Source organism: Mirounga angustirostris, unplaced genomic scaffold (assembly GCF_029215605.1).
Source record: "Mirounga angustirostris isolate CCGP_5_RB_7025 unplaced genomic scaffold, mMirAng1.0.hap1 SCAF_15, whole genome shotgun sequence".
NCBI lineage: Eukaryota > Metazoa > Chordata > Mammalia > Carnivora > Phocidae > Mirounga > Mirounga angustirostris.
Genome location: NW_026991723.1, coordinates 19,192,649 through 19,220,239, shown reverse-complemented (window position 1 = coordinate 19,220,239; position 27,591 = coordinate 19,192,649). Strand labels below are relative to the sequence as shown.

The 27,591-nt window shown below is 43.9% G+C and overlaps 1 protein-coding gene across 1 annotated transcript in view; it reads left to right on the top strand.

Moving 5' to 3' along the window:
- The first annotated feature begins 412 nt into the window (after nt 1-412).
- Nucleotides 413-27,591, top strand: part of GNA14 (G protein subunit alpha 14) — a 191,516-nt gene continuing 164,337 nt past the window's right edge. Inside the window, exon 1 of the mRNA XM_064578960.1 lies at nt 413-1,206. Coding sequence (XP_064435030.1) covers nt 1,083-1,206 — 124 coding nt within the window. The 5' untranslated portion in view covers nt 413-1,082. The remainder of the gene's footprint in view (nt 1,207-27,591) is intronic.

The following is a 27,591-nucleotide window of genomic DNA, read 5'->3' as shown; positions in this document are numbered from 1 at the left end:
CAGCTGGCCAAGCTCTTAGGCCGAACCCGAGCTGGGCTGGGCTGGGCTGGGCTGAGGCGCCCGGGAGCCCGTCTAGGAAACCCAGGGTGTGTGGTCGTGTGCCTGGTGTGCAAGCCTTCAACTTCGGCGGGGGTGGAGAGCTCCTCGTTGCCCCTGGGGCGTGCGTCCCGCGGCGGACGCTGGGCTCCGTAGCACTCCTGCAGCTGGGAGTCCTTGAGGCTGAAGCCGGCGGAACTCACTCACCTGTCTGAACCCTATCTGGGCAGGAAGCAGGGCCCGGCGGCCAGAGCGCGCTGGTCACCGCCACCTCGGCAGGCGGCCCTCCGGGTGCAAGGACTTCACGGCCAGGGAGGCACGTGGGGGCGAGGGGCGGGGGGCGGCGCTCTGCTCCCAGGAGCTCCAGGCCCCCGGGATCCGCGCCCCAGCTCCTTGCTGGTCCCTTTCGCTCCCAGGCACCCTCAGTTTGGCGCGCCCCGAAGGCCAAACGGGGCAGACGCCAGGGTTGCAGGTCCGAGACGCTCCGCCTCCTTCTGCCACTTAGAGTCACGAGCGGCAGCTGGAACCCTGACGCTCAGTCTTAATCTGCGGTCACTTTCGGAACTTCCCAGGCAAGGATTAGCTAGGCCCTCTGCCTCCAACCAACGCCGTGCCTGCCGCCTGCCTGGGACACCACCAGGACCGGGAGATCCCGCTCGCCCCCCGCCCCCCGCCCGGGCACCGACGCCCCAACTTTTTACGCGCGGTCTGCGCCCGGCGACTGGGTGTCTGGCTCCTGTGCTAAGGGGCGTGCGCACCTTCCGGGTGCCGGCAGCGCTCCCATCCTCTCGGCGGGCCCTCCTCCCCCCCAGGAACGACTGTGGGCCTGATGAGCCGGGATCTGCAGGGCACTGGACTCTTCCTGGGGCTCTGATTTCGCCCCCGCCTTCCAATCCATCTTCGACGTCGGGACTGAGCCTCAGGCGGCCAGGCTTCTTACCCCAAAAGTCGAGGCGGCCTTGTCTTTTTCTTTCCGAGCGCGGGTGCCTGTGGCAGATCGGCCGGGCGCCCGGGACCGCGTCGCGCCGTCGGGTGCAGCGCGCACCATGGCCGGCTGCTGCTGCTTGTCGGCGGAGGAGAAGGAGTCGCAGCGCATCAGCGCCGAGATCGAGCGGCAGCTTCGCCGGGACAAGAAGGACGCGCGCCGCGAGTTCAAGCTGCTGCTGCTGGGTGAGTACCTGCGCCTCCCCGAACGCCGCCCGCCCGGCGTTTTCCGCGCTCCCGGCCGCTTCCCTCGCTCTGATCCCCTCCAGGCCTGGAGCCCGCGGGGTGTAGCGCGGCTCCTTCCTTTCCGGGGGGGTGGGGGGGGCTCGGAGGCCGGCAGCTTGGGGGCCTTACGCACCTGTCCTTTGCACCCTCCAGTTGGGCGACTTTCGAAGGCACGCCTTCCCTACCCAAAAACAGGCTGAGACGTAGCATTGGATCAATGTCTGCTTTGTTTGCCCCTCTCCCTAAAACCTCCCTCACCCCATCCCTCTGCCCCCAGCTTCTTCAGAGCCCCGTCTTGGATGTTGGGGTAGGTGGTGGGGAGCTGCCTGATGAACATCTTTGGGTGCAGCTCTAGTTCTGGCCGCCGTGCTCCTAGTTTTAAAGAAGTACGGTTGAGAGAGTGCTCACCGAGTGTGGACTGGGCTCGGTTGTGACCGCATCGCTGGGCCAGAACTTGGAAAGGTAGTAACCTCCCCATCCTGGAGAACTAAAAAGGGAGGTCCGGAAAATGGGTAAACTTGCTTTGAGAAAAGACAAAGCAGATACCTGGTCAGTACTAGGGCTGACGTCCAAGCCCTAGCCACTCACCCCACTGTGACCCCAGCCGTCTCCTTTTGGTGACCCCCTTTGGCCAGGCCTTTGTGTTTGGAGCAGGGCCAAACCTCCCCTGCTCCGCTCCACTCAGCGTGTACTCCTTCCTAGTGCTGGAACTTGGCTGCCCCAGCTGCGTTGACTAGTTACTCATCTGGCTTTTAATTTTCCAAAACCCAAAATATTAAGTTTCCCCAACTTATGCCCTAGGGCAAGGATCCCACCTTTTCTGACTTTCTAGAAGCCTGTTCAATCCATTTGCTGTTTGAGGAATATTTACCTTTTCGTCCAGACCAGGATATTAGCTGTTAGATCTTTCCAGATAGTCGGAAGCATTTCAACTCTGATCCCTTCCAGACAAGAATCCTCTTATACCAGTTTATTAATCTTGAATATAAGAAGTCACCCTCCCAGAAAGCTTCAAGGAAAGAAAAGTTTGATCTAGTTAGGATAAAATGGAGAAAGCTTTTAGTCCGTATTGCCTTCAGGCCTGGGCAAAGGAACCCTTTTGCATTTATTCCCCTGGGGTTTAGGAGGTGTATGTGGGGGTTTCTGGCCTTCACCAGGCTGTGCTCCTCCCCACTGGGCTAGGTGTCTGCAGGGGGAGTGGGCTGCCCACCCAGAATACACGCTGCCCCTCCCCCACCCCCACCCCCAGACTCCCATGGGATTCCCTGCCGGAAGGCCCCAAGCCTGCTTCCATGGCCTCTCCAAGTGGGGAGGGGAGCAGACCTCCTCTCTGAGGAGTGGCTGAAGGGCAGCTGTTCTCTGGTGTTGGGAGAGCTTGGAAATGCGGGCTGAAGGTCTGCAGGTGTGCCCCTGAGGCCTTCCTGGGGAGAGACGGAGTCTGGGTGGGGGAGGGAAGACATTGTGTCCATCTAACAGGGTTGTTGAAACAACCTGTGTCTGGCCCAGAACCCGCCCCCCCTCCCCCCGCCCAGGGGTCTGCGAACTCTAAATTGTACCTGGCTTTCCAGGTTGTTAGAAAGCTACATTTGTCAAGGGAGGAGGATTATGTGACAGTTGGCTAGCTTGATGAGCTCCTTAAAGTAATTACGTTGGGCCTCCATTTGTCCTCTTGCCCCAGGCCCCACAAATGATAGGGGCGGGCCTAGCTTTGGTGGCATACTTTGTCTTTTCAAGGGAAGTCTGTCCCTTCTTTCATGGTGAAGTATGAGGATTTGTGCCAGTGTATGAAGTACAGTGTCTGGAATACACCAGGAACTTGACAAATGCTGATTGTACACTGAGTCATCCCACACTGGTGAACAAGCCTGTTGTTCTGGAGTAAAAATGCTTGCATTTACACTCTAAGTAGGGGAGAAATGTTTGTAAGGTAAGTTGTTTGCCCTGGAGGTCAGGTTTAATACTGGTGACTAGAATATCTTCTTTGCCTCCCCCTGGCCTTTGCCCCAACCCTTTCCCTGCATCCTCCAGGCACTGCCTCATCTCCCAAGATCCCCATTTTCACTGTGCCCAGCTGTGACCAGCCTACTGGCTCAGTGCTAGTTACTTAAAAACCACTAGAAACAGTTGCCGAGCCACATACATCTGTCAGGAACCCCAAGGAAGGACTTAAGAACTTTGGGTTTCTTTCCCTCTCTCAGGGAGCAGGGCACACTTCCAGTTCTCCCCAAGATAAAGGAGGAGGCAGTGACTTCAAAGATAGAGGAATCAGGACGTGGTGTATGCTGTTTTGTCCCAAGTTGTGCAGTTTGAGTGCAGAATTCACCTGAGTCTCTATAATGGGTGAATTAGATAAACCACTGTCCAGATGCCTCAGGTGAAAACTGCACTTGGTGAATGGGAGTTGAGGATCCTGTGTGGAGTGTGGAATGACCCGAAAAGCCACCAACCCTTTCACAAGGAAGCATGCTTTGGCAACAAAATGATTTGAGGAGGTTTCTGAAGTGCATTCAGTAGAGCAGTATCCTGTTTACACTTAATAAAAGCATAGGTCAGTGTCCACAGGGAAAAATAAAAGCTGCTATCTGGTTTGGGTTAGTAATTGCAAGAGGTCAATGTGATGCTTTCAGCTGAAGGAGATGGGGGGGGGGATAGAGAAGATGATTGAATTTGGTAGAAAGACATTCCTTATCAGTTCCTCAGATAAAAGTAGGACTGAAAGTAGTTCTGCAAAGAACCCTGATGAGTACCATTCAGTGCAGGAAGAAAGTGGACAAAAGCAATTAAGTGGGGTGGGGGGAGAAATGGGATCTTTTATTTTTAATATTAAATGAGGCTTAGTGAAGTGTTAATAGATTGTTTCCAGAAACTGATGGCTTAATTTTGGATGCAGACCTCATGTTGGAACTGTCTGGAAGGAATGTATACTGGGGAATTGGTATTTAACTTTGCTGGCATAGGGATTAAAAATGTAAGCTCTGAGGCCAGACTGCCTGGGTTCAAACCCTAGCTGTACGTTTTTTGTTTTTTTTTTTTTTTTTTTTGCCACAGACTAGCTTCTCTTGGGTGTGTCTGGTAGTGTTAAGTGTTAGCTATCTTCACTCCATTTTTGAGCATTTTTAGCCACCAATGAGGTGTTACTTTTTATTTTAGTTGATCAGTTGCAGGTTGCATAGTAGTTTGTCTAAAATGCCCTGGTAGTGCTCTAACAGTAATGTTTTGCTTTCAGTTTCCCTTATTTTCTGAGCTGTAAGCTAATTTCAGTCTCCCTACTTACACCAAAATAGGTAAAAATCTGAGTCCCCTAAAATCTTACTGCATTGGTTATAACAATCTCATTTGGAGACTAATTATGTTCTAAGCTGGAAGTCTATTAGAGAAAGTAGCCTAGCAGGGCACCTGGGTGGCTCAGTCGTTAAACGTCTGCCTTTGGCTCAGGTCATGATCCCAGGGTCCTGGGATCCAGCCCCGCGTCAGGCTCCCTGCTTTGGCGGGGAGTCGGCTTCTCCCTCTCCCACTCCCCCTGTTTGTGTTTCCTCTCTCGCTGTTTCTCTCTGTCAAATAAATCTTAAAAAAAAAAAAATGAGGGTGGTCTTCTTCATAGAAAGTGACAATTTTCTGGCTCTGAAGAGGAAAAGGAGTGAAATGGTAAAGTATGCCCACGTTCCTTTACTCTTCCCTTGCTTCAATCCAACATTCTCCCAAGTGCCAGGCACTGCTCGGTATCAGATCATTTGTAAATGAAGTGCTAAATTGGAGGTGTTTGTTCATGAAAAGTAATTTAGGAGGAGGATGGTCCTAAGTGCTTACTAGAGAAGGCAGTGCATGAAGGGGAATCCTCTGGAGGGATCATCTGAGTTGGCCCTTAAGAAACGGGGAGGTTAGGGTGCTGATGGCCGTCCACGTGTGGGCTCGTGTTGGACGCACACAAACTTCTTCCCATCTACCAAGAGAAACTTCTGAGAACAGTAAGTGGTGTTCTGAAGCTCTGGGATGATAGGAAGGGGTCCTTTGAGGCAAGATTTCTTTGAGTTTTTTTGTTTTGTCTTAGCCCTTTGTGTGAATATTGTGTTCACTACAAAATAGATGTTAATGTAAAACTTCATTTTTTGGTACCATAATGTGCTTCAGAATGGGGGACTGTGATTTTTTTTTAAAATCTGTGGCTTCTGTCCATTCTGGCTGGAGTAAACCAACCTTACTAGGTAGTGTGCTTTTTTTCCATGACACAGCAGTCCCTCAAGACAGCTCAAGACGCTATTCCTTTTGTCTTTAAACTAATACAGAGCTTTCTCAAACCATGGACTTTTACCCTTTGTACATTTTCAAATAAAGTATATTGAGGCATAATTTATATCCAGTATGGAACTCCGGATTCACGATGTTGCGTCCTCCGAAGATCCTCTCTGGAGGCGCACCGTGTCCATCTGCCCCTCATTGGTGATGTTCAATTCAGTCACTTGTTCAAGATGCTGCACATTGTCTCTACTGTCTAACAGTTTTGTGGGGAGATAGTTTTTAAGGCCCGGCAAATATCCTGCTCCTCATCAAGATACCCCTCTAGGTTTAGTATCCATTAATGATTCCTGATCGAATGCATACCATGATGGCTACAGAATGCTTTTCCTAAATCCCGCACTCTCCACCTTTACCATTTGGCCCTGGACATGTTACTGTAAGAGCCTTCCTTTTGCCCCTATTTATTATCCGTACGTATTCATGAATCCCTCATTGGTTTTTATTTCATCCCTGTACTTAATTGTTTGGGTGCTCACGTTGTACTCAGTTTGTGCAATGAGACCCCCTTCCGGCTGCTGCTTGCGTCAGGGCAACATGGCCCCATTTTTTTTTTTTTTTGAACCTTCGTTACTCTGGCATAATCATGAGCCTGGAGCTCCATCTGATGCCCTTCCCAGTTGGGGAATAAGCCATTCTCCACAGGGCCTTGGTTACTTTTAGTGGCAAATGGCACCTTTTAAGATGATTAGGGCACTTGAAACAAAGAGAGCAAATACCCAATTCAAATCACTCACCAGTATCAATGTACCTGAAGGAACCACATTCCTCGAGGCATGGAGTTCGAGGATGAATGTCTTGAGGTTGTAATGTTGTGAGCAGATAAGGGGAAAATCGGACAGGAGAGTTAGACAAAAACAATGTAAAAAAAAAAAAAAACCTTCAAAGGTTTTTTTTTTTTTTTTCCTTTAAAGATGCCTTGTAGTTTATAAAAACCCTTTTTCTTTTCTGGTGATACCTGAATTTAAAAAGTTTTCTTGTAAGAACCCCCATGTGTGGAGTTGCAGGGAGGAGGGTAGCTAGATTACTAAGGCAGAGAGAGGTTTTTAGTGAGTCAGTGGAGCAAAGATACTAACTTACCAAAGACAAAGGTTAATATTCAGGCAAAAAGGGGACTCACCATGATGTCTCATGAAAGGGAAAGAATTGAATGATAAAGACTGGGAAAGCACCAGTACCAGGGCATTTCTGGGGCCTTCTACAGGGCCCAGCCATCAGCAGGGCTTCGCTCCATTCCCTTCCAAGCTTGAGAGCTCTCTGGGCCTTTCTTTTTTTTTTTTTTTTTTTTTTTTTTTTAAAGATTTTATTTATTTGACAGAGAGAGACACAGCGAGAGAGGGAATACAAGCAGGGGGAATGGGAGAGGGAGAAGCAGGCTTCCTGCGGAGCAGGGAGCCCGATGTGGGGCTCGATCCCAGGACCCTGGGATCATGACCTGAGCCGAAGGCAGACGCTTAACGACTGAGCCACCCAGGCGCCCCTCTCTGGGCCTTTCTTGCCCCAGTGAGAGCCCACGGTCTTGGGTCAAGCTACACTCCTGGATCAGTCAGTTCTGGCCGGGGGCTGTAAATCAAGACCTGCTCTGTCATCTGAGCACCGATCGCCTGGGGTGGGGCTCCCTGGGGGTCAAGCAGCCCTTGCTGCAAACACTATCGAAGGAATCAAAGTGTACCAGCAGAAATCCAACGGTTCTAAAGGTGGAAGGTGCTGCCGGAGTCTGTGGGAGCCCTAATTTTGATTAGGATCAATTGGCTCTCTGCTGATGGATAAATTAATGGGTTGTCCTATCAGCCAGGGTTCTTGGTTGCAAACCATTTACGCAGAGAAATAATTTATTGGAGGGGAAGCAGGAAGTTCCCAGAACCGTTGGGAATTGGAGAGCAGGCTCAGCCGAAAGGGCATGATCCAAGGGAGTTTTGGATCACACTGCCAAGCACACAGCCAGGGACTCCTCCACCCCACAGCAGTTGAGGCTGCACTTACTTCCACAGCAGTGCTGTAAATCGTCTGTGACTGTCTCCTATATTATGTGTCACTTTGCAAAACCTCAGGCCATCTGTTTGCGCTCAGGTGCCAGGGAGCTGGGGGACAGGCAGCATGGCATGATGGTAGGGACTTGTTCTCTGGGTTTAAAATCTAGGCAAGTAGGTCCCATTGGGCTGCCAACACCCTGTCTGGGCTAAGGCCACTTGCCTACCATTTTGAGGTCACTGATAGAACTAACATGTTCTCCGAAGGACACGTGGATAGGAAGGTCAACAGTGTGAAGGCTCTGCTGAAGGGTCCTGATAGCTCAGACAGCAGGGTCCTGATACGTGGCCACAACTTAAAACCATGAAATAAGCTGCATATTAAGACTTGGGAAACTTGAGTTGCTTTTTTTTTTTTTTTTTTTTTTTTTGGGTGGAGAAGGCTCTGAGTATTGGATATATAACCATGAACAAGACATTCTTCTCTCAACCCCAGTGTCCTCACCAGGAAAATGAAAGTTTTGGATCAGGTGACCCCTGATACCTTTCCAATGCTGTCCTCGAATATCTTCTACCAGTGGTTCTCAAAGTCTGCTCCCCGGCGCATTGGCATCTCCTGTAAACTTGCTAGAAATGCAAACTCTCAGTCTTTATTATGGCTGTCTGGATCAAGTTCAGGAGTGGGGCCAGCAATCTGTTTGTGAATAAGCCCTCCAGATGGTCCTGATGCATGCTCAGGTGTGAGAACCTCTCTAATAGCATTGGTCTGGCGCCCAGAACTGGCCAGCCTCTGATTATCTATACCTCTAGGCTCTAAGGCAGATACCCTTATTTTTCAGCAAATCTCCAGGAGGTCCCTGAGACTGACCTGCCTAGGGCATGATTTCTTTTTTTTTTTTTTTTTTAAGGTTTTATTTATTTATTTGACAGAGACACAGCAAGAGAGGGAACACAAGCAGGGGGAATGGGAGAAGCAGGCTTCCCGCTGAGCAGGGAGCCTGATGCGGGGCTCGATCCCAGGACCCTGGGATCACGACCTGAGCGAGCGCCTAATGACCAACGACCTAGGCAGACGCCGCCTAACGACTGAGCCACCCAGGCGCCCCTAGGGCATGATTTCATTTTTGAAGTGGAATAAGTCGCTCTCTCATCAACTTGATGAAGGGTGGTCAGAGTCTGAGCTAGGTAATTTGTATCGTTATTTAGCGATTGTCCCCATGTGCCAGGTGGGTGGGCAAAGAGCAAGCACACCTGTACGTTTACCTCAATGAAGAGTCCTTATAAAAACAAGTGTTTGCATTTGTATGCACCCTTATACTTTGATGTGCTACTTAAAAAGTGATGCTCCTATAAACTGCAGTGGCCTTAGATCTAATAACTAAAAGTAGTTACTTTTTATCATGGACTGAGTGGTATAGAGGAAGCATATTCTAGTAAGAGCTGCTATGTATCTGTCTTCTCTTTGAAAAATCACATGGAAAATTGGCTGGTATTTCCAACCAAAGGGTACTGTTCCTGGTTGTTTAAAAAAATTTAAGTAACTGATGAGTTCTCGTATCTTGTACTTTTTAAAAATGAATAATAGGAGAAGAGAACATTTATCTTTTATTATTTTGCCTGAAAGGTGTCTTCTGGATTGTTGGTCCATTGTCAATGACCCACAGATGGATTAACCATGCTACTGCTCTCTTGAATCTGCCATGAATAACAAACACCTTCATTCTGAGTGACTCATTCCCTGAATTTTTGTTTCTGGTGCCCAGCGACTATGTAATTGGGAAATACAAGCTAATTGTATTACTAAGCAGTATCAAATAAATGAAGGTGATAAATCATGTCCAGAATCCTTGTCTAATCTACATAGTGGTGTATTTCGTAAATGCATGTCTGCAACTGACTGGAAAAACTTAAGCTCGTCTCTACCACAGAGTTTGAGAAACAGAAGTGCAAACTTGCATTTTATGAATGGAGAAGAAAAGGCCCAGAAGCGTGAAGAGACTCAGCAGATGTCACAGGGCTCAGTGACTAGTAACTAAATGGCAGTAAGCCAAGGCTTGGAGTCCAGTCTTCGTTGCCAACTCCTTTTTTTTTTTCCCCATCAAGTCAGTCTGAGTCCTCTTGTTGGATTTCTTAGTTTCTAAGGCAACATTGATTATAAGACATACCACTGATTTGAAAACAGCTTTTCAGGAAAGCAAACACCATAATAAATGAACACATCAATGCAAAGGCATCTCGACTTTAAAAATGTTAATTTGTGTGCCAATAAGTCTTGGAATCGAGGATTTAAAGGCTATTGATTTTTCTTTTTTTTTCTTTATCAGATAGTACAAATCTAAAATAAAAGTACTCCAGTTACTCATATAGAACTGAATTCACGAAACCAGTTTAAGTGCTGAGATTAAAAGAGAAACCTCTGTGTATTGCCATCATCCCACCTGGTTCTGTTTCAAGTAGAATGTGAAAAAGGTTGTTTCCTGGATTAGTGGGACTGTTAGATATAAAGAACGTTAAGAAAGAAAGAAAGGAGAGCCATGAAATGTTGTGGGAGATCTAGTGACTGAGTGATGGTGGAGGCATCCAGGCAAAATATTCAGTTTGGGAAGAGTTTTACATGAGACCTTGAACTCCATGAGCATTTTGTTCACACTGACCAACTGCCTGTCCCCTCCCCTGCCCCAGTGCTGAGCGCAGACCTTAGCTTAAATATTGGTTGAATAAATATGCTTGTCTCTTTTTCTTCATGAACTAGCAGATGGGTAGTATGAAGAATTCCTTATAGTAGCTGGAGGTCTCTATTGTTTGAGGTACTTGAGGAACATTCATGAAAGGAAGACTGGCGTGGGTTGGATCTTGAAGACAAGCAAAGTAGAAAATTCCAGAACTGTTTTTTGTTTTTTGTTTTTTTACATGTCGAATGTCTTAGCTACCTACTCATGTTGACAGTTTATGCTTAGAATGTCAGTGTCAAATTATGAAAATTGAGCCCGGGTCCTGGAATAAAATGATTAAGGAGGGCACATGTTGTGATGAGCACTAGGTGTTATACGCAACTAATGAATCATTGAACACTACATCAAAAACTAATGATGTACTATATGTTGGCTAACTGAACGTAAAAAAAACTAAGAAATAAAATTGGTAAAATAAATTCCTTGTAGTTGCATAAGGATTTTTCCTAGTAACTGTACATAAGATTTCGATCTGTAACTGAACTATAGTTGAGAAATTGTTTTTCTTCTCTATTGCTTTATTCTGAAATAATTTGAAAAATTGTAACTCATCATAGTTTTAATAGAACTTTTCTAAATATGTGTAGATCTGCCTATATAAAAATAAAGGATTTTATATAGGCCTCATGATTTTAGAGGGTCCTCTCACACTTAATTTTATGAATAAGAAATTTCGAAGCTCTGAAAAGAGAATCAGTCATTACAAGGACTTAAATCCTCTGAAGCTTAAGACCTAGTTTGGTGTGTTGGGAGCCATATCATAGCCTGAGCAAATTTCACAGGAGAGTGACCTCTTTCTGTGCAGCGAACAGAATCATCTTATATTGCCCTAAGTGGGGATGTTGGAAGTGGCCAGGCATGATGTGCTCCACATATAAATATATTGCATTTGTTGATATAAATCTTTGTAATTGGTGTTATTTAAATCCATGGCTTAAAGATTTTAGGATTTGAGTTTGTTTAAAAAAAAAAAATTCAAGAGAGTTAACAAAACAGGACTTCCCACTTAAACTTGCCAAGTAAGAATGTTAAGAATATTGTAGCATATTCATCTAAAAGGCCGTTTAAAGAGTGCCATTAGAGTTAATTCTTTTCTTCACTTATCAAAAATGGAACTCCTTGAGCAAAACTGAAAGGTCTTCCCTTCTCTCCGTAATTCATCCAATTCTACCTATCTGTGTCTCAGTAAATGGTACCACTGACCACTCAGATGCTCAGGACAGAATCCTGGGTGTCTTCCTTGATTTCCTGCTGTACCTGACACTAGAAAGGGAAATTATAATAATAAAGCTAACATTTATACATCCAATCCTCCTCCCAGGCACTTGAATGATCTCATTTATTCCTCACCATTAATATTAATATCACCATTAATATTATCCTTTCCATTCTACAGATGGGGAAACTCAGGCCCTAAAGCAAGGTTCACCAGGGGCAGAGCCAGGGTTTGGATCCGGGTAGTCTGACTCCAGAGCCCTGGTTCTTTTTTTTTTTTTTTTTTAGATTTTATTTATTTGACAGAGAGAGATACAGCGAGAGAGGGAACACAAGCAGGGGGAGTGGGAGAGGGAGAAGCAGGCTTCCCGCGGAGCAGAGAGCCCGATATGGGGCTCGATCCCAGGACCCTGGGACCATGACCTGAGCCGAAGGCGGATGCTTAACGACTGAGCCACCCAGGCACCCCGAGAGCCCTGGTTCTTAATCACAGTCCTGCTCCCGTCTCCCAGAGCCAACACCTCACCAAAATCTTCTCCAAGAGGCCAAATCTCTACTGTGCCTATTTCTTGGAATTCTTTGCACCATCTCTTATTTGAATTCACCAACCTTTCCCTCACCCTGAGTCGAGTCTCCACACTGCAGCCAGAGTGACCTTGTGAAAACAGAAATTGGATTGTTGTTTTCCTGCTCAAAATCTTTCTATGTGTTTTTATTGCCCTTGGGTGCAAATCTAAAATCTGTGTGTGGTGTGTGAGACACTGTATGTGTCCCCTGCTGCATTCTGTGCCATTATTCCCTGTGATCACACTCCTGCCTGTACGGCTTTCTTTAGGAACTTCAGTGGGCCATCCTCCTTAAGGCCTCTGCACATGCTCATCTCTCCACCTGCAGCATGAGCTCTTAATAGTCTTCTAGCTAACTGTTACTTATTTTCAGAATGCTTCTTAAATGTCCCTTCCTCCTGGAAGCCTTCACTGACTCTGATCCAAATTAGTTCCCTCCAGAATATTCTTCCATAGCGCATTCTGTATTTCTTACTTGAGATTTTTCTTGTTTCTTGAGGTAGGCCTATATTGCTATAAACTTCCCTCTTAGAACTGCTTTTGCTACATCCCAAAGATTTTGGATCGTTGTTTTCATTTTCATTAGTCTCGGTGTCTTTTTTGATTTCCTCTTTGATTTCTTGGTTGACCCATTCATTGCTTTGTAGCATGGTATGTAGCCTCCGTGTATTTGTGTTCTTTCCAGATTTTTTCTTGAAATTGACTTCTGGTTTCATACCTTTGTGGTCAGAAAAGATGCATGATAGGATTTCATTCTTCTTGAATTTGTTGAGACTTGTAGCCTAACATGATCTACCCTGGAGAATGTGCCATGTACACTTTAAAAGAATGTGTATTCTGTTATTTTTGGAGGGAGTGTTGTGTATCGACCTGTTATGTCCTTCGGGTCTAATGTGTCTTTCAAAGCTACTGTTTCCTTGCTGATTTTTCTGTCTGGATGATCTATCCATTGATGTAAGTTGGGTATTAAAATCTCCTACTATTAGTGTATTCCTGTTGATTGCTTCCTTTATGTCTGTTAATAGTTGCTTTATGTATTTAGGTGCTCCTGTATTGGGTGCATAGATACTTAAAGGGAACAACCCAACAAGAGGATATAACAATTTTATCATTATGTAGTCTCCTTCTCTGCTTCTCGCTACAGTCTTTGTTTTAAAGTCTATTTTGTCTGATACAAGTATTGCTACCCCAGCTTTCTTGTTTTCATTTGCATGGTGAATGTTTTTCCATCTCTTCACTTTGAATCTGCATGTCTTTAGGTCTCAAGTGAGTTTCCTATAGGCAGCATATAAATGAATCTTGATTTTTTTTTTTATCCATTCAGTCACCCTGTATGTTTTGATTAGAGCACTTAGTCTATTTACATTCAAATTCATTATTGATAGGCATGTACTTATTGCTATTTTGTTACTTGTTTTGTGGTTATTTTTGCAGTTCTATTCCTTTTTTCTTCTCTTGCTCTCTTTGCCGTTTGATGGCTACCTTTAGTGTTAGGTTTGGATTCCTTTCTCTATTTTTTTGTGTATCTATTACAGATTTTTGACTTGTGGTTACCATTAGGTTCATATACAACATCTTCACATACAGCAGTCTATATTAAGTTGATGGTCACTTAAATTTAAACCCATTCTAAAAGCACTGAAATCTTTATTCCGTCCCCCCATCTTATATGTTTGTCCTATTTTACATCCTCTTATTTTGTGAATTCCCTTGACTGATTTTTGTAGATAATGATTTTTTTAATGCTCTGTGTTTTAAATGCCATGCTGATTTTATAAGTGATTAATCTACCTTTATTATGTGTTTGCGTATTTTTCATAATTTTCCTACTTCCAGTTATGGCCTTTTCTTTCCACTTAAAGGGTTCCCTTTAAAATTTCTTGTAAGTTTGGTTTAGTGGTGATGATTTCTTTTAACTTATGTTTGGCTGGGAAACTCTACCTCTCCTTCTATTCTGAATGATAGCCTTGCCAGGTGGAGTATTCATGGTTGCATTTTCTTTCTTTTTTTTTTTTTTTCCTTTAAGCACTTTGCAGGCCAGAAGGGAGTAGCATGATACATTGAAAGTTTCTGCTGATAAATCAGCTGAGAGCCTTAAGGGGTTTCCCATGTATGTAACTTTTCTTTTGCTGCTTTTCAAATTCTCTTTATCATTACTTTTTGCCATTTTAGTTATTATGTGTGTTGGTGTGCATCTCCTTGTGTTAATTTTCTTAGGGGCTTTCCGTGCCTCCTGGATCTGAATGTCTATTTTGTTCTTTAAAACTATGGATGTTTGGGGCGCCTGGGTGGCTCAGTTGTTAAAACTATGGATGTTTTCAGCTATTATTTCTTCAAATAAGTTTTCTGCCCTCTTCTCTCTCTCTCCTTCTGGGATCCCTATAATGCAAATGTTACCATGCTTCCTGATGTTGCTGAGTTGCCTTAACTTACTCTCATTTTTTTTTTTTTTTGGCTGTTCAGCTTGGTTGCTTTCCATTACTCTTCCAGATCGCTGATCCATTCTTCTGTATCCTGTAATGTGCTCTTGATTCTCTCTAGTATGTTTTTAAATTTCAGTTACTGAGTTCGTCTCTGACTGGTTCTTATATTTTTAAATTTGGTGTTGAAGACCTCACTGAGATCCTCTTCTCTTAGGTCCAGTGAGTATCTTTATAAGCATGATTTTGATTTTTTTTTTTTTTTTTTTGGTCAGGCATATTGCTTATCTCTGTTTAATTTAGCTTTTTAGCTAGGATTCTTCTGTTCTTTCAGTCAGGACATACTCCTCTGTCTCCTCATTTTGTGTGTCTGTGTTTCTATGTGTTAGGAAGGTCAGGAACATCTCCTGATCTTGAAAGTAGTGGCTTTATGATAAAGAGGGCCTGTGGTGCCCTGTAGCACAGTGTCCCCTGGTCACCAGAACCAGGGGCACCAGGGGTGTCAGCTGTGTGGGTTGTATGTGCCCTACCATTGTGGCTGAGCGGTATTTGCCTTTAGTCCAGTCAGCAGCAATGACCTGCTTCACCTACTCTGTGTACACTGGGCAGTTTGGGTCCCTGTGCTGTTGAGGATCCTGTCTGAGGTGACTGGAGGCTCATAGGTGGGGGGTGTCAGCATTCAGGCTACCTGTCTCCACTCGGTCTGTCTGTTGTAGTTGTGTGCACACTGAATGGTAGGGCATTTTGTGTGTGCTCCCTCCCCACCCCCGCCAGAGGCTTTCCTTGGTGGTAGTGTGGCCATCATACCAGATACTCTCTTGGGCCAGAGTAGCACCAGACAGCAGGGCACTTCCTGTGCTGCCAACTAAAAGGCTGGGCTGCTGGAACTGTGGCTGTGCTGGTGTGTTATCTCCCCCTCTCTTGAGGGCAGTAGGCTCTCTGGAGTGGTGCTAGTCCCTTCTAGGGCTGTTGGCTGGGTGTGTGGGGGCAGGAGCTGCTTTGGAGGAATGCCTGCCAAGTGGGGCAGGTTGGACGGGCAAGTCTGCAGAGGAATGCAGGGCTAGGCACACGGTCCTGGTGAGATGGGTGGAGAGTGTTTGCATTGGTTCCTGCAGGTGTCTAGCTATGTAGGCTTGGGGAGGGAAGAGAAATGGTTCCCGACCTCATGTAGGTTTTTAGAGAAGTCTTCTGAAGATCCCTGCTGCTCTAGGGCACATTCTGAGCTCAGTGAATGTATACCCCAGGCTCTTTTCAAACTGCTCCTTCCATGCTGTGTCCCAGCAGGGTTATTTGTTATGCTGGTTCTTTAAGGGCAGGAACCCAGTTTCTTATTGCCCTCTGGCTCTCCTGGAGCTAAACCCGCTGACTTTTAAAGTACCTGAAGCTAAGCCCCAATGATTTTTAAAAACTCACGAAGCGAAGCCCCACTGATTTTTCAAAGCCGAATGTTACGGGGACTTGTCTTCCCAGTGTGGTTCCCCTGTGCATGGGGTGCCTGGGGTGGGCCTGGTCCTCTCACTTCTCCCTACTTGTAGCATTCCCTCCCATTTGTAATCAGTCTTCCCAGGGGTTTGGTTCTCCGCAGGGTCTCTGCCCCTCCTACCCTTTTCAGTGTGGCCTCCTCTCTCCCATTAACTGAGGAAGGCCTGGTCTGCCAGTCTTCAGGCTGTTTTCAGAGTTAGCTCCACCTGTGGAGCTGTGATTTCAGTGTGGTCTGTGGGATGAGGTAAGCTCAGGATCCTCCTCCTCTGCCATCTTCCTGACCTCCTCTACATTGCTTTTTTTAAAATAGTGCTCCTCCTGGTTTGAAACTCTTTCTGATGGTATATTTACTGTCTTTCCTTCTAGTCTCTCAACTTGCTGAGTGTAGGGACTATTGGAACCAGTGACTCCTTAGCATTTTGTACAGTGCCTGGGTGTTCCAGAAACATTTACCGAATAAACAAATATATTGCCACGTAGTATCAACATTATCACATAAAAGAAGTGATATTTTAATCTCAAGAAGTGTCAAAGGTTTATTTATTTTTTTAAGATTATTTATTTGACAGAGACACAGCGAGAGAGGGAACATAAGCAGGGGGAGTGGGAGAGGGAAAAGCAGGCTTCCCAGTGGAGCAGGGAGCCCAATGCGGGGCTCGATCCCAGGACCCTGGGATCACGACCTGGGCCGAAGGCAGACACTTAACAACTGAGCCACCCACGCACTCCTCAAAGGCTTATTCTTAATAGAATATAGCATTTTAAATTGAATAAATATCTGACTATTTGTCCTTTTTAAACTTTAAGACTAATGAACTTCATTACATACTGACATTGGATTGTGGGCTGATGTTCTGGAACCAATGATTTATTGCATGTGTCTTATTTGTTTTCTAAGCTTTCAGATTTAGGCACAGAAGTAAATACTTGCAATATTAAAACTATTTTTACTTTGTTAAAAAGAAAACCACCGGCCCAAACTGACGTCCCTTAGGTTAAGGCCCTAAGTCAGTAAATCAAGACTTAATACCTAACTTAATTGCAGTTTCAATCCCTCTAGAAATGTAACCTTTGTCCAGTCCATGTTGGTTAACACGGGAATTTCCTGGTCAGCACTAAAAAATTCACTGATAGACCCCTTCCGTTCCTCTTACGAGGGCAACCTTGCCTAAAACAACAGATTCTTAGCTAATAATTTCCTTTCCCCCCCCACTTCCTTTCTGCCTTTAAAAACCTTTTATGTAGCCCTTCGGAGCTCCCTTTTATTTACTAGGTGTGATGATGTTCAATTCCTGAATCAGTTAATAAAACCAATTAGAGCTTTAAAATTTACCGCATTGAATTTTTAACAACGTAAAGAGTGGAGTATTTGTAGCAGAGACTGCTAGCTGTCTCTGGAATATCTGTTCTTCCTCCTTCTGTAATAATTGAAATTATACCTGCGCACATGGACACCCCACTAAAGACCATTTTATTTATTTGTAAACCAAAGCATCACTTACTCCTTTACTCCATTTTTTATTAAAAAAAACTTACCTAATTTTAACTCCCTGGATTCTGTATGCCCTCCCACCTCCAATGGTGACCAGTTTCTTCTCTACCTAATTTGTGTTAAAGAGATCCTATACTTTTTAAGCTCTTCTGTCTTGAGACTATCATTTCTTTCACTGTCCCTGAACTTTAAAGAGGAAAAATTCAGATCAGACTCGGGATGAGAGAGATGAGGTCATTTCTTAATGCTTGTCTGTATTCTGCTTTTGGGTATGCTGAGTTTGAACGCATCAGTCTAATACTGTTCACACAATTTTTTCCCTTTTTATGGAAACATTAAGCCATTTAAGAATGATTTTTAAAAAGTAAGATGAGGGGCACGTGGGTAGCATGCTTGGTTAAGGGCCTGACTCTTATTTTCGGCTTAGGTCATGATGTTAGGATCATGAGATGGAGCCCTGAGTTGGGCGCTGCCCTGGGCCTGAAGCCTGCTTAGGATTCTCCCTCTCCCTCCACTTTTCCACACCCCAGCCCTCCCCTGCTCATGCTCATGCTCGCTCTCTCTGAAAAATAAATACATAAATAAAGAAGAAACAAGATGAAATGGAGTGAATTAAATACAAAGTATTTTTTTAAATATATATATATATTTTTAAGATTTTATTTATTTGACAGAGAGAGACACAGAGAGAGAGGGAACACAAGCAGGGGGAGTGGGAGAGGGAGAAGCAGGCTTCCCGCTGAGCAGGGAGCCCGATGCGGGGCTCGATCCCAGGACCCTGGGATCATGACCTGAGCCTAAGGCAGATGCTTAACGACTGAGCCACCCAGGCGCCCCTAAATACAAAGTCTTAATCACAAATCATGAACTACCAAAAACTCCACACCAGCTGCTAACCTTCACAGCAAGTACTTCGGTTAAATGCTGCCGCTTCTAAAATGTCTGAAACTTGATTGAGTCCCTCCTTTTAATATCTTCTCTTTGTCTTTGTCGCTGTGGAATTGTGGACTATCTATAGGTAGCTCATGCATGAGAAAACTGCTTGAACTTCCGCTGACCATTTTCAAATTACCATTCAGTTAAGGTAATGAGTGAATTTTTCTTCCTTGCCTAATCATTTGTGTCAGCATTAGGGGATGGGCAGGTGGAGAAAATGAGGGGCAAGCTCTGGTTTACTTGATATAAGCTCTTCAGGATAAGACAGGGACAGTAAAGGTAACCTCTATCAATGAGGGATGGCCCCAGGGGAACAAATTTATCCTGTGTGTGTGGGTGTGTGGAGTTACACATGCACAGAGACCATCACCACCACCAGATAATTTGAAATCGATTAGCACTTACAAGGCAATTTGAATTTGCTGTTAGAATTAAACCACTTCTGTCTACAATGGAGTTGTATCTTGGTACAAACCAGAAAATGGCCAGAAATGTTATTACCCAGGAAAAGTATATTCATTTGTTTAAAGTGTTCATCTTGAGCATCTGAATTTCTGTTTGAAGTCCTCTTCCTCTTTAAGGAGAATCGTGTTGGCCAGAACAAAGGGTTTTGTGTTTATTGTGATTCTGAAGACTCAGTATCTTATATCTCCTCAAGCTATAATTAGAAATATTTCTAATTTGTGTTTTTTCCAGAATTCTAAACATTCCTTATTAGACTTGCTGCATTGCCTGTTTAATGAATTGCTTTGCCCCTTAATACTTTTAAACTTTCAAGTACCCAAAAAGCTGGATGTTGTCAAAGCCTTGTAGATGAGTTGCCAAAAATCTTTGGTATGAATCCCAGTTTGGCTTTTCATTTGTAGTGTGACCTTGGGCAAGTCACAAAATCATAGAGGCTCCTCATCCATAAAACGAGAAGGCTGGATTGAGTAGTCTATAAATTCTTCTAGGTCTGAGTTGCCATGATAACTCTTCAATCATAGAGGAAGTGTTAGTTACCTTGATCACTTAGGATAGACACTGTGTGTGTGTGTGTGTGTGTGTGTGTTGTGCGTCTCCAGCACAACAGAAGAAAGTATTTGGTTGCTGTTTGCCTTGGTGATAAGTGGCAGAAAGTTCTTCATATTCCTTTGTTCTCTGTGTTTAAATTTTCATGTAACATGAGACTTCATACGAGCAATAATCTCAGGGTATTAGAACAGGTTTGTCAGGGATAGGAATGTATTGCATTGGTAATCTGACCAGAACTTCTGATGTTAGGGGCACCTGGGTCGCTCAGATGGTTAAGCGTCTGCCTTCGGCTCAATTCATGATCTCAGGGTCCTGGGATCGAGTCCCACATCGGGTTCCCTGCTCAGTACAGAGCCTGCTTCTCCCTCTCCCTCTGCCACTCCCTCTGCTTGTGCTCTTCTGTCTCTCTGTCAAATAAATAAATAAAATCTTAAAAAAAAAAAAAAAAAACTTCTGAAGTTAGAAATCTCCTTTGATGTAAAAATGATTCCTAAACTAACACTATTTGTCATTAGCCAGAAGCCTTCCAGCCTTCAATTTATTTTAGAGTAGAAGAACATTTTAATAATAATAGCAGTAAACTTATAAAACCCCTTAGAATCGTATCTGGCATATAGTCAATGTTACATATCTATTAGTTGATTTCATCCTTGCAAGTTAGTGAGATATGTGATAAACTTTTTTCCATAATACTGATGAGGAAACTGAGATAAAGAAAGATTAAATGAACTGTCCAGAGTCACTAAGTGTGGGGCTGGGATTTGATTGACCCAGGCAGTTTGGTTCTAGGAATTCCTTTCTCTTTTTTTAAGTTTTGATTCCTTTTTTTTTTTTTTAAGATTTTATTTATTTATTTGACAGAAAGAGAGCACACAAGCAAGGGGAGTGGCAGGCAGAGGGAGAAGCAGACTCCCCACTGAGCAGGGAGCCCCATGTGAGTCTTGATCCCAGAACCCCGGGATCATGACCTGAGCCAAAGGCACTTAACCAACTGAGCTACCCAGGTGTCCCGGAATTCCTTACTCTTACCACTCTTTCCTACTGCCCCTGGGAAAGAACTCACCGTAGAGCATCCATGGCTGTGTTGGGCATTGGAAATAAGTCTGAATGGAGTCAGTGGTCTGGTATGTGTGTGGTACTGTGTCTTCCATTGCAGTGCAGTGTGTCTTGGGGTTAGTCCTTTAATCTCACTGAACCAGTGCTATCCAATGGAAATAGAATGTTAGCTGGAAGAGTGAGTCACACATGCAATTTAAAACTTTGAAGTAGTCACATTAAATAATAAAAGAACTAGCAAAATTGATTTTAATAATGTATTCTATTTAACCCAATATATCAATATAATTACTCAACATGTAATCAATACTATTTAGAAATGACATCTTCTATTTTCTCATATTAAATCTATGCAATCTGATGTATATTTTATATTCAAGCACATCTCAATTCAGATGACCCACATTTTAAGTGTTCGATGGCCCCATTTAGTTAGTGGCTACTGGATTGGATCGCACAGATCTGATCTCTTGAGAGCTACCATAAAATGAGACCATGGTGATGGATGATCTCTAAAATGTCAGCTCTGAAATTCTAGAAATCTGTCGTGAGAAGTATCTGTACCCCTTAAATGATTTACCATGAGATTACATGTTTCTTCTCTGCTTAAGTAGCATGGAGAATGCACTTTAAGACAAGAATTAAAGCATCAGGGGGCGCCTGGGTGGCTCAGTTGGTTAAGCGACTGCCTTCGGCTCAGGTCATGATCCTGGAGTCCCGGGATCGAGTCCCACATCGGGCTCCCTGCTCAGCAGGGAGCCTGCTTCTCCCTCTGACCCTCCCCCCTCTCATGTGCTCTCTCTCTCATTCTCTCTCAAATAAATAAATAAAATCTTTAAAAATAGGGCGCCTGGGTGGCTCAGTCGGTTAAGCGACTGCCTTCGGCTCAGGTCATGATCCTGGAGTCCCGGGATCGAGTCCTGCATCGGGCTCCCTGCTCGGCAGGGAGTCTGCTTCTCCCTCTGACCCTCCTCCCTCTCATGCTCTCTGTCTCTCATTCTCTCTCTCGCAAAAAAAAAAAAAAAAAAAAAAAGACAAGAATTAAAGCATCAGAAAGGCAATGTAATGTCAAAATAATGTGTGCATATCAAAGAAGGAATTTCAACAAGTGAACATGCTCTAGCGGTTTAAAAAGAAAAAGATTCCTTCTACAAATCTCCAAGAGCTTACTGTGGGCCAGGTCCTGTTCTAGACATGTGAGATTCAGAAGAGAATAATCCATAGCCTCTGCCTTCATGGTGCTTAGGCTGAAGTGCAACAATAAATAGATGTGTGGATGATTTTAGGTTAGCTAAGTACTGTGAAGAAAAATAAAGGGGAGCAAGGGGCTGGAGAGTAGAGACTGAAGACCCCGGGGATTGGTGGATCTAGTTTTAATAGGAAGGCTTCTCTGAGGAGGTGACTATTGAAGGGAGATGGGGTTGAGAGAGAGGACAAGCTATGTGAAGACCTAGGAAACAGCGTACCAGGGATGACACAGCAGTTTAACCTGGAAGACCACCTGAGGTGGAAGTGAGCTCTGTGGTTTTGAGAAAGAGCCAAAGGCATTGTGTTGAGTGAGAGGAGGTGACAGGAGGCATGGTTGGGGAAGTAGTTCAGATTTCATTATAAGTGCAGTGGAAGGCCAAGGGAGAACAAAGGTTGCCAGAGGGAGGTGATTTGATTGTTTTTATGAAGAAAACCTGTGACTGTTGGACAGAGAATAGGCTGTTTGGTCTTCCTGCTTCCACTCTGATTAATCAAGATGCTATGGGATAGTCTAGGTGTCCTGTCATGGTGACTTGGACTAGCATGGGAATTATGGAGTTTGATTGAGTTGGTTAGACTTTGTATATGTGTTGAAGGTAGACTTGATTGGATGTATTGGTAGATGGCCCAGGGGGATGCAAGGACAGAATCAAAGTGATTCCTGGGTTTTGGCTTGAGTGACTGGGTCAGTAATGGTGCTATTTATGGAGATGGGTGAGAGAGAGGGAAAAAACGGTTTAACAGCAACCAGGTGGTACAAGGGACAGGGAATCAACAGTTCTCTTTTCAGACTTGCAGACTGATAGGGTTATATAAATGTAGATAACAGGCTTGAAATTGGGGACGAGATTTATTGTCTTCATCTTAGGTATTCAGAGAGAGGACTTTGCTGGGACACAAAGCAGGAAGTAGTGGGGGTTCCTGGGTGGCTCAGTCAGGCATCTGACTCTTGATTTGGGCTCAGGTCATGATCTCAGGGTGGGAAGAATGAGCCCCACATTGGTCTCCACGCTGAGCATGGAGCCTGCTTAAGATTCTCCCTCTGTTCCTCCTCCCTTCTCACGTGAGCTCACTTGTGTGCTCACTGTCTCTCTCTCTCTCAAAACAAACAAACAAACAAACAAACTGGAAGTAGGGCTATGGTTTCATCTGGGCACTGACTTTAATTGTTTCCTTTGGGATAAAGATGAGGCCTTTATGATTCTGAGCCTTGGATGGTGATATAAATGACAGGGCCGGGAATCGTGACTTAAATAAAGAAATGTTTTCCCTCTAGTGCTATAGGATCTTGGTTCTGTGCTTGAGAAAGAGCTGTAACCACTACTGGTAATCAGCTGGTGAGTATGAGCGTGCATGTACTAGGTGTTAAATACTTATGTATTCCTTTTTTTTTTTTTTTTTAAAGATTTTATTTATTTAACAGAGAGACACAGTGAGAGAGGGAATACAAGCAGGGGGAGTGGGAGAGGGAGAAGCAGGCTTCCCGCGGAGCGGGGAGCCCAGTGTGGGGCTCAATCCCAGGACCCCGGGATCATGACCTGAGCCAAAGACAGACACTCAACGACTGAGCCACCCAGGCACCCCAACACTGATACATTCTTATGCTAATTGGTAAATAGCCATTAGCCAGAGTGCCCTCTCCCCCTGAGGCTATCAACCTCTCCATCAGGGCCTCACCTCTAGAATACTCTAGATTTTTCCTTACTAAGTAATGCCTCACACTGCAGTTAACTTCCTTGGCTCCGTTCCAGCCACTATAGTGGAGTAGCCTCTGTTCTGATTGGTCAGTGCTCCTGCCATATGCTTTGATAATCTTGTGAATATCACCCAAGGTTCTACCCTTGGTAGGCCATGACCAAGCCATTTGAATGTGGAAGAAACACCTTCTTGAATCAGTCACTTGCAAAAAAATCCAGAATTGTGATATCCTTGATCTCTCATGTGAATTATGTTTCCACTTACTTTATTGCTCTGTGAATATTGCACATGTTTTATAGTAGTCACTGGTGAGGTTGACAAGGTCTTATAAGCTTAAATTACTTGTATCCTGGCATAAATACTACAGATTGAACACTCCCCATAATACTCCATGACTAAGAATTATGAATTTTTAGACAGAACCTTTATTCTTTCATTTCATATTTATACCATAAAATGTAGCTCCAAGGCGGAGATAGGAAATATTTGAGTTATGATAAGGAAACAAAAGATCTTGCTTTCTCCCTTTGACTCTATGCTATATCTTGTACTTTGGGCTTTCTCTGATTAAAAAATGAAAATAACACCAAAAGAACTGATGATTCTGTACTACTTGGAAGGCTTGCATTCACAGTGAAGTGTTGAGTATGGTAAAATTCTTCACTCATTATTTAAACAAATACACTTATGTGTATATATAACCTAAATATAATATGCAATATTCTGTGTAATGCTATGTACTTCATTTTCAACCACCAACACTGAGTTGGGAGATTGTAAGTATAAACTGTATATGATGATAAATAGGTTGATGAAGGGACAAAAAGCATGTCAAATAGGGTGGGGAGAGTGGATTCAGCTCCTGCTTGGTCACCCTGCTTTAACGGAGGGTCCCATCTTCTTGGAGAAGGGGCACAAACATGGAGTGGTGATCTACGGCAGGATGAACCATCTGCTGAGTGCCTGATGAGGATAGAGCAGAATGTGCTGTTTCCCAAGGCTTTGGCCTTGACCACGTGTTCCCGGAGGTGGGAAGAACTGATCAAGATCTTGACAAATCTGTGGTACTTAAGTAGAAAAAGAAAGAAGGTTCTTCTGATATTCTAGACTATAAAAAGAAAATGTCCCTTAAGGCTGATTTCTCTTTACTGGTTTAAGCATTTTCTCTTGACATCCCAATTTGGGATAATAGAGGCACTGGGAGAGTTTATTCTTTAAAATGTTGATGGTTAATTTGGGGACCGATGGAATCAAGTGGCCAGTCACATTTCTTACTGTGTAAAGGTTCTAGGATAGTGCTCCTGTCATATTTGTTTCAGCAGCTTGAGAACTTTATTCCATAGGCAATTGAGAACTTTCTCTGTGCCACGAACTGCATGTACAGAGAAGAGACTGACAAATGTAAGTGGATTTTTGGTTAAATGGGACTTTGAAACCCTCTTGTCTTTCCAAGTTCATCACCCTTTAGGAGGCAAGCTGGCTTCTATTGCTTTCCATACTTTAAGCATTTATAGTTAACTATGATTATGGGAATATTTACAATCTCCCACCCCCATTTAGAGCTGGTAGGCTCTAAATTGGAAGAATCTAGGTAGTGGATGATTCAGAGAGAATGCTAAGTGAGGAGGGCCAAGTTGATCGACAGTACAGAACTGAAGTGGGGAGAGAAGAAAGAGAAAGGCCATGTCAGGAGCGTTTTTGTGGATGGAGTGTTGAGACTAGGAAAGTCTCAAGGAACGTTTTCTCTGTGGAAGATACGAAGAGGAACAGTGATAAGGAGAGAATATTTTGAGGATACATTCTGAAAATTAAGAATTTACCTTCCTGTTGGTATTTTGTAGACATTGAGATAGAATTGGAAAATTCATGTTAGTTGCCTCCTTTTGGTTATTTGAATGTGACACACTGTCAAAATTGAGCTGCATGGAGCACCAGGGTTTGAGGAAATACACTGAAAACACTAAGATAGGAAACTATGACCCAGACGCCCCAAGAATGGAGGACCCGGGGCAGTTTGGTTGACCTTGTGTGACAGCTACAGGTGGATGGAACATGTGTCTAGTGTTGGTCATTGGAATGTGGGTAGAAGTGATACACACCATTTCCATTTATTAATTGGGACATCAGATTTTTTTAGCCATTAACAGGTAATCACTCTTAAGGAAATTATTTACAATCTTCTGTTTCTGCTTAGGGAACTACCACCTATTTGGCAATAAAAAAATGTGGCCCATAAAAAATCTCGCATTCACAATCCTTTTTATCTTTTTCTGTAGTCCTGTTTGAGGCCATTAGCTACAGAGAGCTGAACTACAAGATGAACAGTGCCCTGTGGTTTGAGTCACCACTTAGGGGAAAACTGCCCAACTATGAACATGTACATTGAATTTGATATGAGTGAAAAATAAGTTTTTCACTATGCTAAGTCACCAAGATCTTGGGTTTTATTTGTTACCGCAACAGAGCCTAGCCTACTCTAATTGTCTATTTCTAAACAAGGGTAGCGATAACAGCTCTGCTCCTCTCACTGACTACTCTGTTAGCTGCTGTTTCTTCCCTTATGCTGTGGGAGGAACAGCTGCTAATCTTTAGTGAGTATGTTGCTCTCATCCCCGACATGTTTTCCAACTGGATTGAAATTCTTAATGATGCTGTTTTGTTCAAGGAGAAGCTGGTGGGGGGTGGAGGGAGCATTGGGAACAATTTAGTAGCAAATGATTGGCACATACCAAATTATAATGGAATTTTCCTGAAGCCAGTTGATGGTCTACAAGCCCATGAATGAGCGAGTGTTTGTCTTCCTTTCTTTTGCTTGTGTGTCTTTGTATTTGCTTGCATTTAAGATTTTGGTTATTTGCGGGGTTTTGTGTTTTTATTTATTACACATTTTGCCTGGTTTTAGACTCTAGTAGCATGAGATCCCTCAGGGAGGATTTCAGCCTTGCTAGATACAGATTGTGTTTGGAGCTGCCTACCTTTTCAGGTTGGTAGAAATGATCTGGAATAGGATCCGGGGGGAAAACGTTTTCCATAGTTGTGTCACCTCGGCTACCTGCTAGCCATGGTCTCGGTGAGTATTTTGTTTTATGTTTCTGTGGGTGGGTGTCATCTTATTTTTTTTTCCTGTCAGACACAAAATGGTAGATTGTGTTAGGAGCTCAGTTTTTCTATATTCCATCTGTTACTTATTGTCTATATGACCCTTGATGAGTAATTTAAATTTTTAAAAATATTTTATTTATTCTTAGAAAGAAAGAGCACAGGCAGGGGGAGAGGGAGAAGCAGGCTCCCCCCTGAGCTGGGAGCTTGACTTGAGGCTCGATCCCAGGACCTAGAGATGATGACCTGAGCTGAAGGCAGACGCTTAACTGACTGAGCCACTGTGGTGCCCCAGAGTAACTTACTTTCTTTTAGGACTCTATTATTTCCTTATTTGTAAAATCAAGTAAGGTAATATTTAGGTCTTTAGCATAGCTCCTGAGTTTAAATAACCATTCAGTAACTATTTTGTTTATATTATTTCAATGACAATATTATCTGTTGTTTTCTCTTTAGCTTTTTTTTTTTTTTTTAAATTGTGTGTTGATATGGGTCTTAATACTTCGCGTTTTGGGGACACTTGAAATTTAGAAACTTCTAGATCATTAGAGCATTCTGAGTAGATTTGTGAACATAATGGCAGGTTGGTGTAGAAATCCAAACACTAAATGCTGTTTGGGTCACCCAGAATAATCTTTCCTCATTTTTAACTTAAACATCAGGCTATATTGGGTTTAAGAAGAAAGATAAATTACTCAAACTCACTACCAGCAGAAAAAGAATGTTCACTTTCGTTGCGTTGGCTTTGCCCCCTTTGTCTGGAGATGACATGTAAGGAAAGGCTGGAAAGAGTGCAGTACAAAAGGAGGACAGTTAAAGCCAAGGGATATTCGTTGTCTGCAATTTCTGCTTTCCATCTCCATGGCCAGTGTTGGGAGGCAATTTCCCATGGACCTCTCATGATTCTGCATGTCTTGTAAGTGAGCTACTAACTGCCCTTTTCCAGGACTTTAGTTTCAAGGATGTTGGTATAATAAACAGTCTTGAAAGATAAAGTGTCTTTCTCCAGATAAAAAGCAGATATTCTTACTGCCTGCTATACAGGATTCAAGTTTCCTAAGCTCAGAGTTCCTCTCTTGTAATGCAGCCACAGAGCTTTTAGGCATCCATCCAGACTTGTTCTCA